The sequence below is a fragment of the Cebidichthys violaceus genome, unplaced genomic scaffold (genome assembly GCF_023349555.1).
Source record: "Cebidichthys violaceus isolate CVI_PGR_0920_01 unplaced genomic scaffold, fCebVio1.0.p SCAF_291, whole genome shotgun sequence".
Taxonomy (NCBI): Eukaryota; Metazoa; Chordata; class Actinopteri; order Perciformes; family Stichaeidae; genus Cebidichthys; species Cebidichthys violaceus.
In genome coordinates, this window is record NW_027176474.1 from 7,501 (window position 1) to 22,500 (window position 15,000).

At 48.3% G+C, this 15,000-nt stretch overlaps 1 protein-coding gene across 1 annotated transcript in view; it reads left to right on the top strand.

Annotated features, from left to right (window-relative positions):
• Positions 1 to 337: 337 nt before the first annotated feature.
• Positions 338 to 15,000, top strand: part of LOC137880802 (mastermind-like protein 3) — a gene marked incomplete at its 5' end in the record, with an annotated part of 48,312 nt that continues 33,649 nt past the window's right edge. Inside the window, 2 exons of the mRNA XM_068722332.1 lie at positions 338 to 1,094; positions 1,663 to 2,595. Coding sequence (XP_068578433.1) covers positions 338 to 1,094; positions 1,663 to 2,595 — 1,690 coding nt within the window. The remainder of the gene's footprint in view (positions 1,095 to 1,662; positions 2,596 to 15,000) is intronic.

Here is a 15,000-nt window from a genome sequence, read left to right on the forward strand (position 1 = left end):
CCTCCTTAGACAACCTTGAGTCCAGCCTGCTCGTTCGTCATGGAGAGCGCCGCTAGTCTTCTCTTTGCCCCGTGTTTTACTTGACGCTTAAGAAAATGTACACATGCATTGTGCAGTATTTCAGCCGAATTGAATCCATGCGGAAAGTGCCGTTGGTCTCGGTGGATATTGTGAGTTTCAGCTCACCTCTGCATTCACAGGACAGTTGCCGATGTGTGTAGAGAGGAAGCAGCCTGTTGCCTTATTGATTTGAGTTGTTGCTTCCATTGTTAGCGCCCCGACGACCACAGAAAAGTCTTCGTATCGCTAACATCTCCCATCACTGGTGCTCCTCCAGCTCTAATCCGTTTTTTCTTTCCTTTTTGTTACAGCTCCAGGAGACTGTAAAGAGGAAACTGGACAGTGCACGATCGCCCCTCAACGGAGAGCAGAACGGCATCTGTGATGGAGGCAACTACTCGCCGACCACCAAACGGGTACGGAAGGAGGGCTCCGGTGGTTTGGACTCGCTAACAGGTCTCCCTAACAACAACAATAACAGCAATGTTCCACCCATCTCTCCACTGCATCACCAAATGGACATTAAGCCCTTACTTGGCGGGCCCAACACTTCCACCGGAAACAACACTACAAACAGCAATGGCAACCACGTGGGTCAGGCATCCGATGAGCTGGGGAAGAACGGTGGCAGCCACCTCGCGGACATGAAGCTGAACGGCTCGCTAGACTTGGAGGACAGCTTCGGCCTCCTCAAAGACCTGAAACAGGAGCCACTGGACGACGGGGGTGGGATGGAGTCCTCTGATCCCCAGTCTCTGTCCAATCAGAACAAACTGTTCTCTGACATCAACCTCAATGACCAAGAGTGGCAGGAGCTGATCGATGAGCTGGCCAATACTGTGCCAGAGGACGACATGCACGACCTCTTCAACGAGGACTTTGAGGACAAGAAAGAGGCAGAGTTTGGCAGGCCGGCGAACAATCAGACACCGGGCCCCCAAGACGCAGCTGGGAACACGACGGCACTGCCAGCGGCAGCCCTGCCTCCTCCTCCTCAGCCTCCAGGGCCACAGGTTCCCATGGGCTCTCCACAGGTCAGTACCAAGAGGGTCAACAAGATGTCCAATGGCAAGTTGTGACCAAGCTTAGGTGGTTTAGTCACACAGTGATTTTTGTATGATGTTTTCTCTGAAGGGACAGTTAAAGTATTAAATTGCCAATGCTAAAATATAATAAAGTTGTATTACCTAACTGTGAGGTATTGTGGTTCAAAACAGATTTGAAACACATTTTTGTAGACATTTCAAGGGGTTAGCTATATTATAAACAATTCCTAAATATTCCAACCAGGTCACAGGTGAGCATTGGTTTTAGTATATCTGCATCACCAAGATGATACCAAGCCTTCTGGCAACAAGACTGAGAAATAACTCCCCCCTCAAACCACAATTAAGATTTTACTTCGCTGTTTATCTACAGATTTAACAAACAAGAGACGATGTGTTAATGAGAACGCTTCAGAGGTGTTGATGGGTGTATTGTTTTGCTGTCTGCAGCCTTTATTCTAAGCTAAGGTAAAAGCCACCAGGTGTTGCGTTGAGCTCATTTGAGAGTTAACAGTTCCTGCGTCTCACCGGATTACTTTGTGTTTGGACTCCTCAGGTTCGACCATCTTCGTCAGGCCCTCAGTTTGCCACCACTGCCAATGGAACGCCTCCTCAGCAACCTTTGCAGCAGTCTCCAGCAGTTGCAATGGCATCAGGTTCCCCGTTGCACAACTGCGTGGCTCGCTCCCCTCAGACCCCAACCCAGGCTCAGACACAAGCAGTCTCTAGGCCTGGGAATGGATACATGATGAACCCGGGCCCAGGGGTCAGTCAGGCGGGCACGGGACCCGGAGCGGCTGGAGTCGCCCCTGGAGGTCAACCTGTTGGACCAGTGACGCCTGAACTTTCTCCAGCAGAGCAGCTAAAGGCAATGGCTCAGCAACGGGCTAAACTGCTGCAGCAGAAGCAGCAGCAGCAAGCAGCTAACTGGTCCCCTGCAGGTGCTCCAACCAGTCCGTATAACTCTGGTCCCTTTAACCAAGACAAACCCAACAGCCCCATGATGTACCCACCGCAAGCCTTTAACACGCCACAGGGCCCTCTAGTGGCTGGGATGACCCCCAACAACGGGCCCAAGGCCCCCATGAACAACTACCTCCCTCACAACCACATGGGCATGATGGGCCAGCAACAGCCCAACAGCATCAACCAGAACACCCTGTCCAAGCAACAGCAGCAGCAAACAGCAGCCATGTTGTCCTATAACAACACCAAACCGCTGAGTCACTTCAGCGGCAGCGGGGTTGATCACTTAGGCCAGAGGATGACTCCTCCCATGGGAGGGAACAATCAGGTCAAGAACCCCATGATGCCTCCCTACATGGGTGGCGGAGGAGGCGGCGGCCAGGGCGCGGGGCCCGGGCAGACCCAGGGGCCCATCCCGGGGCAGACGGCCCACCTGAGTGAGGAGCAGAAGAGGATGTTGCTGATGAAGCAGAAGGTGTTAAACCAGAACATGCCCTACAGCGCCATGCAGGCTCATGGACAGGTAAGGGAACTGTAGATTTAATGGATATGGCTCGGCGAAGTTGTTTACGTTGTGTTTGTGCCGCTAAAGTTCTTCCGAGGAGGACGGTTGTCCTTCAACTGTCTGTAGCTTTAGCTCTGATTCCAGAGTCATTCTACAGAAAGCATTTACTGTGGAGATGAGTTTCATGTCAGAGCGTGGTGGTGTTGTAGAGCGCTCAACCCATGACCCAATACACCCGACAGATTTCACTTGTCAATCCTTGGGGGCGCTATATGAAAAGCTGGCAGTCCGCTGGAGGTTTTCTATGAAATATGCAGATAACTTGGACTCCATTTTTACGTGTAAACGGCGGAATGGCAAGGAAATTAAGAAAAAAATACAAGATATTACAAGCTTATTAAACAGTTGACCGAGACAGATGACGGACAGTGGCTCGCTGTTTTTCCTTCCAGAGGTGCAGCCAGAGAAGGTAAAATGGCGGTAGTTTCCCCAGCAACAAGCCAGGGCTGGGAATAGGCATAGGAAAATGGCCTGTCGACAGTGTATTGATGCCTCTGCAACACTAGCAGCGCTGATAGCCCGCCGCCCCCCACTCCTCCTCATGCACTCACACACACCACGCCAAACACCAAAGCTAAACGGCTCCTTAGCTCATATCCCCAATCTGTCACGGCTGACTGATGGCTGAGATTGGACCACTAAGCCAAGCTAGCTGCTGTCATTACCGAAAAAGCCCACCTCGGGCAGTTTGTTTCCAGAGCCCCGGCGACAGCCACGGCCCACTGTGAACGCTCCGCCGGTTCAGCCAGGTGTCAGGTGTCCTTAATAATCCACGGGACGGAGGACGTTAAGGGAGTGTGGGTGGACTGTACCTTAAGAGGTACACACCTACACAACATCATGCTGGTATGCTTAGTCTCATTATCTCAGGGCCATTGTTTTATTGTCAACAGAAAGTGTGTGTGCCGGTGTGTGTGCGTGTGCTTGTTGATGATTCACTTGTCAGTGTTGTCTCCCTCTCCCTTTATCTCCCTGTCTCTCTCTCTCTCTGCCTCCCTTGTGTTCATGATATGGCTACAGTCAGTCAGTACCTCTCCTCTTCCTCCTCCCCTTCTGTTGATCGCTGCGTCTCCTGTCCTGCTCCTCCTCCTTCCTCCCCCTCTCCTCCCTCTCTTTCTCCCCCTGCCAGAGACACTCAGCACCAATAAAGCAGCAGATTTATTAATATGGGGCCTTTGTGGCTGCTGCCTGAAGGGTTGTGTGTTTGTGTGCATAAGTGAGTAAGTGCGTGTCTGTGCACATGTATGTTTGTGTGTGTTTCATAGATTTGGGTAAGGGGGGGGGTAGGGGTAGGGGGGTGGGTAGAAGGGGGGGCGGTGGAGAGATTTATTTGAGTGAGCAGGGGAGAATTGGAGACCGGGAAAAGAGAGGAGAGAGATGTGCAGAAGAGAGAAAAAAAAAAAACGACTTAAAGGAAAAAGGCAAATGCAGAAAGAGAGATTTATTGTGGAGTAAGGAGCGAGCATATTAAAAAGAAAGTCAAGGGGCTGGTAAGAGAAAATAAGTGAGAGTGCCTGAAATGCAAAAATATTCACAGTTCTACGTGCGTTTGGCTCCGTTGTAATGACATTTACTAGGGTGGGATATTTACAGTATGTGGACAACAGGTGGTACCAGTTAAAGGGCAAATCCACCGATTTTTACACATCAATGTCAGTCCACCAGGGGAGCGCGACTCAGCCCCGTGAAAACGATTGTATAATGTCGGCAAGTCTGGGAAAATAACCCCGATGTCGTCGGGGGTTGGTGATATATCATGAATACCCCCCGACTTTGATATATTTTGCGATACAAAATCTCTGAAATACTATTTCAATGGGAAATGATTTTGACACTGAGGTAACTTGATTACAAGCAGATTTGTATCAGTCTTATTAAAAAAAAAAAAAAAAGGTCTTGGCAATCAGCTCCTTTTTAATATGATCGTTCTCAAACCATCTGTGCCCAAATGTTGGACAAGAAGCAGAAGAATTCTTCAGTATGTCAGAGTGAGAAATCTTGAAAATAATGACAACATATGCTAATTTAGATAATCGAAAGAGGTGCGACAGTTTCAAACTGAAATAAAGAATAATGTTGTTATTTTGTTATTACTGTTATAGGCTTTAATCGGAGGCATTTCGGGTTTCTGTTATCGGTACCAGAACAACGCTAGTAACCAGTGGCAATAGTAGCAAGACCGTAATCAGTCCTTATTATCGAAGCCAGGAGAATCATGAAATTCGTGAGTGACTGTCGATCGCCGTGTCTGTCCGCGGGTAATCTCGCGTTCCGCTGCAGCAAACTGCATAATATTACGGGCGCCCACTAACGGCTGCGTGCCGAAGGACCTCTCGCGGTTGTGATCGCTCACACTTTGTCACAACACCTTTTTTTTTATGACCCGTTTGATACCCGCCATCGACTGCCTGCCGACTCTTCGCTCACCACTCTCCAGTGGCCCCCTGGCGGCTGGTTGGGGCTGCTTGTGAAGACAAAGTGGACTCGAGAGACACAGTGGAGGGAAAACAGTTTGCTCACTTTTCTTTTTTTGTTTTGGACGGCTAACGGCTAACGGAACGACGTAAACTGCTGACTGCGTTGCAGCTGTTTGCTCTGTGATCTGGGAAATGGTTATTTCCTGCCTCGGCAACCGTGTTGTTGAAAAAAAAATATACTTGAAGTCTAAAGAAACGCTTCAAGTCGAGGCTACGCTACTATTACAGCAGTGGTCATTGTAGTGTGTGTGTGTGTGTGTGTGTGTGTGTGTGTGTGTGTGTGTATTTCTTGTTGTGTAATTCGTGCTGATATGATGACAACCTTTGTAATGTTGTTATTTGTTTGTGTTTGGGTGAAGTGATGCTAGCTGGTTCAGGTTCAGATTCCTTTGTCTGCATTAGTGTGTGTGAACAGTAACCTTTGGGTGTTTGTGTGTGTCGTCTCACAGGTGGTGCTTAAACCGTCTCTCTGCTCCATCCTCTCTCCCCCTCTGTGTGTGTGTGTGTGTGTGTGTGTGTGTGTGTGTGTGCGCGTGTGTGTGTGTGTGTGTAGCCTAGGCTAATCCAGTTAGCAGCTGCTCGGGGAAACTTCAGCCTCGCTCCTCAAAAGCTCGTTAGTCAAGCTTTAATTGTTGCTCCCTCGCTTTGCATATCGCCATGACGCTAATTTATGCCCGTTGTCGCGGTTACCGTCGCCACGGTGGTGGATGTCTCAGTGGAAGCAGCAAAGTGGGGGAGCAAAGGCGCGTGCGCGAGTCCGTGGAAGCTGCTGTTTGCGCGATTGTCTGCGTGTGACGGATGCGGTTGCCTCGCTACGTGTGTGTGTGTGTGTGTGTGTGTGTGTGTGTGTGTGTGTGTGTGTGTGTGTGTGTGTAACAGAATGATTATGAGACGGATGTGGCTTGTTGCACAAGCGTGTGTGTGTGTGTGTGTGTGTGTGTGTGTGCAGCTGTGTGAAGCTAGCAGCGCGGGGGCGGGTCTCTGGGGCTGTCTGAGTGATGATTGGGTGAGAATGGATTGACAGGTGTTGGGCTCAGAGGTGGGCTTCTGGTGTCATCCTGATAAATTGGAGCGGGACGTTGTGACTTTGTATATGTGGATGAGTGCTTGTGTGTTGAAGTGAGCACGTGTGTGTGTGTGTGTGTGTGTGTGTGTGTGTGTGTGTGTGTGTGTGTGTGTGTGTGTGTGTGTGTGTGCGCGCAGGAGATCACAGTGTCGCACACCGACTGCAGTGCACGACTCCGGTCTTAATATCTCTGTGAGTCACGACACGACGACAAAGCTCTTCCTGCATTCTACCTTCTCCACCCCTCTGTCTCTCCAGAGGTAGAGCCTCTCTTATCGTTCTCTCTTTCTTTTCTTTTTTTCATCCCTTTCTCCATCCTCTTCTACTGAGAACCCTGACCTCCACAAGGTCGCCAGGGAGGCAGGCGCAACACACACACACACACACACACACACACACACACACACACACACACACACATCACTGAACTAGAACCTGAACAAAACATGAGCTGGGCCCATATTATTCAGCTGATTTTAGCTCATAACAGATGTATTTTATCAGTGTGAGTGACATCACCTCCTGTAGGTGCATGTCAGTAAATGATAGCGTTGTCTTTTCCTTTTATGAAATTAAAAATACTGTTCTGATGCGGAAAAGCACAATCATAATTTGTCCCAATTCAAAATGTCCAGCGTGTTATAATGCTGTAAGCTGTGCCTTGTAGTCCAGCGAGGTGGAGTTTTTTAACATCACACACGTATTGCAAAGGCGGTGCCGCGACACCTTGGGGTGCCGACTGCAAGATTGATTCATTTCCACTGTTTTCTGTGTGTTTTTTGCCCTTGAAAACTGAAATGTGAGCCAATTTGTACTTCATTTTTCTCCCCCCCGATTTATAGGCTTGCATCTTAGATTTCTAATTTAATGGATTTGGGAAATTAAAAGATTTTATGTTATGCATTTATGGGAACAGAATAACAATTTTTTTTTTTTACAACCCCCCCCATATATCAATATCTGTATCGGCCTCAAAAAGAAAGAAAACTGTGGAGCTGTGGACAGAGAGGCCTCTGACCAAGTAATTCCGCTCCCTCTTCCCTCCATCTATCCCCATGAGCAGGAGATATTACCTTCCCTCACGTACACACATTTCATCTTCTGCTCACTCTGCCCCCCCCCCCCCCCCCCCCCACTCTCTCTATGTCGCACACATGCACAAGTGAATACAGCTCACTCTCTCACTCCTCCATCTCTCTCTCTCTCTCTCTCTCTCTGGCACACGTGTCAGGGCTGGAGCTGAGCTGCCTCCCCTCCCCATCCTCAGATCCTGTAGAGAGGCTCTGAGGATGGGGAGGGGAGGCAGGTAGTGAAGGTGTGTTCGGGTGCAGCATTGAGGGGGCAGGGTGGAGACTGCCGTGTCCTGGTCTTAGCTCTCTCTCTCTCTCTCTCTCTCTCTCTCTCTCTCTCTCTCTCTCTCTCTCTCTCTCTCTCTCTCTGTTCCCTCTGAGATGCTTCCTGTTACGACAAACAGCTCTCTCTCTGTGCTTCCGCTGTCCATTTCTTCATTTCTGTTCTCTTTGCACCTTTCCTCTCCTTGTCTCCTTGTTTTTTTTTCCTTTACCTTGAATTTCCTCCCCGCTCCTCTGTCTTTCCTTTCCTTTCCTCTCCCATCTTTTCCCTTCATCCTCATCCTCTCTCCCTGCACCTCCTCCTCTCCTCCTTAACACTCTACCTCTCCTGTGCTTGGAGGGAGCTGTTAGTGCAGAGCTCCACTCCACCAGTCCCGATCAATATGTGTGTGTGTGTGTGTGTGTGTGTGTGTGTGCGCATCATTTCTTATGATGATGTTTCTTAAATGAATGTGTGTGTACTGTGCATGTGTCTGTTACAACACTGTCTATATGTGCGATGTAGTGCTGTTCTTGTTATGCAAATGTCTTGTGATTAGAGTGGGCACACAAAAGTGTGTGTTTATGTATCTATATGTTGGTGTGTGTGTGTGTGTGTGTGTGTGTGTGTGTGTGTGTTCGATGCATAGGCAGCAGGAGGGAAAACAATTCCCAGGGTCCCCTGATACCCCACAACACACACACACACACACACACACCCTTCACCAAAGCTGTTTGGTTCACTCCGACAGCGCCAGAGAAGACACACTGAGACAGACCATCTCCACCCTTCCGACACGCCCTGGGGGTGTGAATACAGGGCAGCAGAGGAAATATTAATACTCACCTCCACCAACAGGCTGCTCTTTCAGAGCGTCCCTTTATGGTGGAGTGTTTATCACCAGTGTGTCTGTGCGTGTCTGTAACCACGCCATCTCTAATATTAACCTCATCTGCAATATTGACCCGTGGGCCTCACTGTGTAGTAAACCAGTCTTGACACAATGTGTCTGCAGGCACATGATGTCTGAGTGTATGGGACTTCAAGTATGTGCATATGTAGAAGAGCTGGCGCAGCTGTGTGTGCTTGACTGTGTGTGTGTGTGTGTGTGTGTGTGTGTGTGTGTGTGCGCATGTGTGTGGGGGGGGTATATCATTCTTATGCTGTGTCTGTGGGCCAAAGGGAGGGAGGAACGGAGATGCAGTCAGAAGGCTGCATACTAAACAGACTGCTGTCACCCTGCCAGCACCTCACACACACACACACACACACACACACACAGAAACATAAATGCATGCTTGGTTGCTCTACCTCTTCTATACACACACAGAGACATGCATGCACACACACACACACACACACACACACAGAGACATGCATGCACACACACAGACTCTCCTCGTGCCAGCTCAAACTTTGGCTGACTTGCTCGGCTGCCGGTTGCCATGGCAACCATTGCCCACAGCACCTTGCAGCCCGAATCAATGGCAGCTCCAAGATGAGGGTAGGCAGGGGTAGCGTGCGCGTGTGTGTGTGTGTGTGTGTGTGTGTGTGTGTGTGTGTGTGTGTGTGTGTGTGTGTGTGTGTGTGTGTGTGTGTGTGTGTGTGTGTACACGCGACAGCCTGTCTCTGTCCAAATGTTCCGGGCTATAAGCAGGTTGTGCTTGTGTATAGTTTAGTGATAAATGTGGCATAAGGCGCAGCTGCAGATTGCATTAACACGATCAGTGGGGTACAAATTGATATCAGCCTAGAATAAACAGAATATAATCTTTTTCTTTTTTTTGGGGGGACATATTGAAGGAGTTCGGTGGAAAAAACATGTAGCTATTAGAAAGACTGTGAGGTCAGTCCATTAATTCATAATAAATGTGTTCGTCCAGACTTGCTAATCACCTTGTTTCTGTTGATGGCTCTAAATGTGGCCACCATGCCAAGTGACACACACACACACACACACACACACACACACACACACACACACAAAGACAAACGCTAGAGACGACACAGATGTGACCCCGCCCTTGTCCCCAAAATGCACCCCACCCTCCCCATCTGCTCAGTCAGATGCTAACACACACACACACACACACCCACACACACACACACACACGTTGCCACTTACCATTAACACCACTCACCACTGTTCAGTGACATGCTCCAGCAGGCGTACACACATGCACACGCGCGACAAAAGCAGCCGGTCTTGTAAAGTCATTCGGTTCACCTACGTGTGTCTGTCTACGAGTTCCCGCATTCACATGCCAGCCCTTCCTCTCAACCCCCCACCCTCACCCCCACCCTCACCCCACCCTGCCCGTCACACACGTCCGTCACTCTTCCACTCTTCATCACTCCTCTGTGTGGGCTGAGAGGAGGAGGGAGAGAATGGAGGGAAAAACCTAAAAACGGAGAAGGCAGACAGAGGGGGTGCGGCACAGGGGGAGGTGTGGTTAGGCTCTTTGAGGATTAGGTTGAGAATTTTCACTCTTGTCTAACAGAGGGAAGAGGAGGTGTTGTTGGTGGTGGTGGTGGTGGTGGTGGTGGTAGTGGGGGTAGATTGACTCCTTGGAGCCATTTACCTCAAACGACTCCGACACAGCTAATCCGCTCTTAAAGGAGCCTAATCCAACAGTCTTGTACCTGATACTGAGAAAAGAGAGTGGCAGAAGGAAGACGGGAGAACGAGGGAGGGTTTGGGAGAGTTGTGTGTGTGTGTGTGTGTGTGTGTGTGTGTGTGTGTGTGTGTGTGTGTGTGTGTGTGTGTGTGTGTGTGTGTGTGTGTGTGTGTGTGTGTGTGTGTGTGTGTGTGTGTTAAACTCTTCCTATGCTCCAAGCTAAATCAAATGTGTTGCGTTCAGACACACATGGTAAATATGCAAACAAAAAAGGCAATGCTAGATTGTTGATTTCCAACACTTCACAAGATGGTCAGCCTCTTTCTTCAAAAGTCTGCCATTCTACAACGTCACTGCTCGGGCTTTGGGCTTCTTAATTCTGATTCACTTCTTGTTTGGAGACGCTTGAAGGCAACTTGTACTATCTTCTGTTTGGCGTTAACATCAACAACAGGCAGCTGGGGGGGGGGAGGGAGGGGCTCTCTGTATTTCGCGGTGTACCGGAGTTGCGGTGTCTGGTGTCTGTGGCGACTTCCCCGCCCAGACGCAGGTGTGCCTGCAGGTTAGCTCACCGCATCTCTCTTCAAGTTGTTCCTTTCTGGGGTTTTTCATCCGGAGCATCCGCTTCAGAAAACGTTTCTTGGGTCACTTTTAGTCTGCTCTTTGCATCTGCGTTGTTGTGTGATGTGTATACGGCGCCTGAACGCATCACAGCAGCAGTGCAGAACTTACCGAGAAACAGCCGTGGTGATGGTGCCCATCACGCTCCATTTCTCCATTTCACCGGCCAGACCAGTAAGTGACATAGACCCGGAATGTATGTAGAAATGAGTCATTGTCCACTTGAGACACGTTGAGATCAGACCGCTCTGGTGGAGGAGAAGAGACGGAGCAGTGGCGGTGATCTCTCTGGTCGCGGCGGTCCAGCGGCCTGAGGAACGCTAGACGGCCTTAGCGCCCACGTAGGCGTTGTATGTTCGATGTGGTCACAATGCGTCGCTCACCACCTCCGGAGGTAGTTTGACCGATCGGATCCACGATTCATTCTCGATGCGTTTTGGGTGCATTAGCACTATCTAATTGCAATCCGATCACCCAAAATGCATTCCAATGCACGGTGTAAAGGGGTGAGGTTCAACAGGCGTAGGTAGTAGGAGGTGTGAGAGACTTGGTGATGGAGGGACTGCCTACAGGGCTAGCTGGTGCGAGCTAACTAACTAGCAACACTTGCTAAGTGTCAGATAGAAAAACTGTTCGCTCAGATGCTAACAGAAAAATGAGTTCCCTTTTGTGAAGAGACGCACATCGATGATTGCATCGACTCTTGTCTCTTAACTGTTTGAAATCCGTGTCTCTTTTGTTCAGTGTCTATCCGGCAGGTTAGATGAAAGTGGATGGTGCAACACAGCTAATAAGCTATAATAGCTTCCATTATTTTTGGACTTTCCGGCTCTCTTTTTCCTCCAAAAATGCACGCGTCACAGTTGAACTCGGCACAAACAAATTCCCACGGGTGCGTCGTACATTTCTCTGTGTACAATGACACAATTCTAAGACGTTGTCTTTTACGAAATGAGGTTTGAACGGAGAAGTCATCATCGTGTATGGGGCAGCTGTGGTGCAGATGCTTTTCCACTGATAGCGGCTTGTTATTATAATGCAGAAATGAGTCCGCACCGTGACCGGGGGAACGAGGCGCAGGGAAAGAGAGAAAAGAGGGCAGAGATGGACGATTAAAAGGTAAAAACGGAAGGAATGAAATCAGCTTTAATGTGACTCATATGGTAGTCGGGCAATGTGGAGAATCGTAGCTGGAACTGGAAAAGGAGAACTGTGTGACGGCATGGGGAGGACAGGCTCATGGTAGGGAGACATGGAAACCGATCGCAGTATGAGAACGATTACACGATAGGAGAGAGAGAGAGAGAGAGAGAGAGAGAGAGAGAGAGAGAGAGAGAGAGAGAGAGAGAGAGAGAGAGAGGGAAGAAGAGAAGCATGGAGCGATACAAAGTGAGAGTAACCTACATACAGTTGTGCACGGTTATGGAGTGCGACAGCAGCGCAGGCGGAGAGCAGGAGGGGACGGAGTAGTGATTGAGGAGAAGGAGACGGAGGGAGCTCTGGTCTCTCATTAGAGCTCTGAGGCTGGCTCTGGGTCCAGAGGCACACACACACACACACACACACACACACACACACACACACACACACACACACACATAAACACAGAAAACCCACCTCGACTTATGTCTCTCCTTTCTCTCTCTTTTTAGAGATTTGTTTCGTGGAAATCTGAAAGAGTATCTGTTCCTCGTGCTCATGCACAATTTATGCACACATCTGAAGACTGGTTTTTTTAACCCTTATGTCTCCGCTTTTCCCCTTAATTTCCTGACTTTTCTGCTCTCTCGTCTCTCACTGCGTCCCTCGTCCTCTCCCTCTCTCCCTCTCTCCTGTATATTATTCTCCACCTCCTTTCCTTTATTCCTCTCTCTCTCACCCCCCCCCCCCCCCCCATTTCTCCCTCTGTCTTGCTCTCTTTCTCTCCATCCCCCGGCTCCTCTCCATCTCTGTGTGCTGTATATTTATAAAAAAAAAAAAAAAAAAAAAATGAAGCCAAATAAACTTGAACCCCAAGAAGGTGATTGATGGTTTGCGCAAAGCTCCCTCTCCATCTTTTTTCCTTTCTTCCCCTGTCTTTATTCCCACACTCCCTCTCCTCTCTCCCACTGGCACTATAACTCCCTCTCATTCTCTCTCTCACACACACACACACACACACACACACACACACACACACACACTCTGTTTGTATAGTTTGATTAATTATTTTGGTGTACAGGAAACAGCTTTGCTCATGCAAGTCATTTTTATTTGTTAAGAGTGTTTGTTACGAGATGCACAATCGTTTCAGATGCTTCTGATAATAAAAATCATGCTGGGTTGTTTAAAGTAGTGATCCGCAACGTTTGTGCATAAATGGATGGGGTTTTTTTTTTTGCTACTCTGGACAGATAACTTACAGACAAATATAAAAAGAAACAAAGACAGTTTTATAGGACATCGTCTCATCTTTGAGATCAAAAATACCCGACGTGTGTTCAGTAATGAATCAAGACATTGGTCAATGGTGGCCTAGGACAGAAATGTGTATTAAATGTGTATTAAAAAGGTTTTTTTTCTTGCTCTAAATCTCTGCAGCTTCATACCGAGGATGTGAAATTGACTACAGCCTCCAGTCAAATATGGACACTTCGTAGCTGTAACTGGGGGGTTTTTCTCAACGAGCCGCTTTATAAAGCATTCAGATATTATTTACATGTCTGCATGCGGAGTTTCCTGGTTGGTGGAGTTTTGTTATTTACTATCCCGGTTGTTAAACGAAGGCAGGAATGTGGTGTCCCGCTTTATTTGCAAACCATTATCGTGTTTGTAGCTTCAAGATCGGAGTCACCTGTTCCCAGCATGACCTGCGCTTTCCTATCTTGAGAAGTTCATATGAGATAAAGGGAACTTAAAGTATCCCTGAGGGGAAATAACAGCGACAAACTGATCTGCAGTAATTTGTAGTTTAGGGCTCTGTACAGTAACGGGCGTAAAAACACATTTAGAGATAGAGTCTTGGATATTATTCTAAGATAAATGTCACTAAATTGCACTTGGACAGTAACACAGACTTGCAGAGCTCCATCTTTGTTGTTATTGTGTCAAGCAAGTGTGACCAATAATAACTATTTCATCAGTAAATGCATAAACCCCTCGAACAGCAACACTCAGACAAAATGACTCAATACCAGAGATTTGTGCGCATGCGAGTTGTGTGTGTGTGTCCGTGTGTGTTTGTTTTAGCTTCCCTCCCGTCACTCGTTTCTCAGGCTTCCCAACATCCCGTCCGATTGCCCAAATAAACACACACACACACACACACACACACACACACACACCCTTACCAGGAAAGATGCACTGTCACACTAATTCCGGGACACATTCATACACACCCACACATTATAGCTTTAGATGGTGACACACACACACACACACACACACACACACACACACAGAGAGAGAGAGAGCAGTGAAGCAGCCCCAGCCACCTAAAGATAATTCACTTTAGACAGAGAGCTTCAATTTGGCAGCACTGAGCATCAGTCTCACATGCCTCATGTCACTCTGTGCTGCTCTTTGCAGCAGCACAATCCAATTGCATGGTGTGTGTGTGTGTGTGTGTGTGTGTGTGTGTGTGTGTGTGTGTGTGTGTGTGTTAAATGTAGTTGAAACTGCTATTTTTGTGTTGCGCGCTGCATATTTCAATGTGCTCCTTTGAAGTTTGTGACTGTACGGTGCGCCTGTCTGCGTGACGTTGTACCACAGCACAGGCGTTAGGTGGAGGAGTGGTGCTCGGGCGGATGGCTGCAGCCCGTTTTGTCGGCGGCTCCTCTTCAGTAGCTCTGCCCCCCCCCCCCCGTTTTATTTCATATGCATCTGTGCACAATAAACAGATGGGCGACGTGAACTGCAATTTCCCCAACATTTTTGGTTTTAGCGGCCTGTGAAGCCACGTGTGAGTGGACAGAGGGGAGGAGGAGGAGAAATGTGCTTCATGTCTTCAGAATCCAGCGTTTAACAAATGACGAACATTTTCACAGCTGAAGCTACAGATACATTTTTTTTTTATGTAGACATTGGATATCATCAATAGTCAGATTGATTATCTGTTGAAATACTTGTTTTGTGAGGACTGATTTCCTCCGGTGAACACTGGATTTAGGCCACTGTACGGTGTAATTAACGATTATTATCACTAGTGATTAATCTCTATTATTATGTAAGTGATTGACGGATTGTTTGGTTTGTAAAATGTCACAAAGTA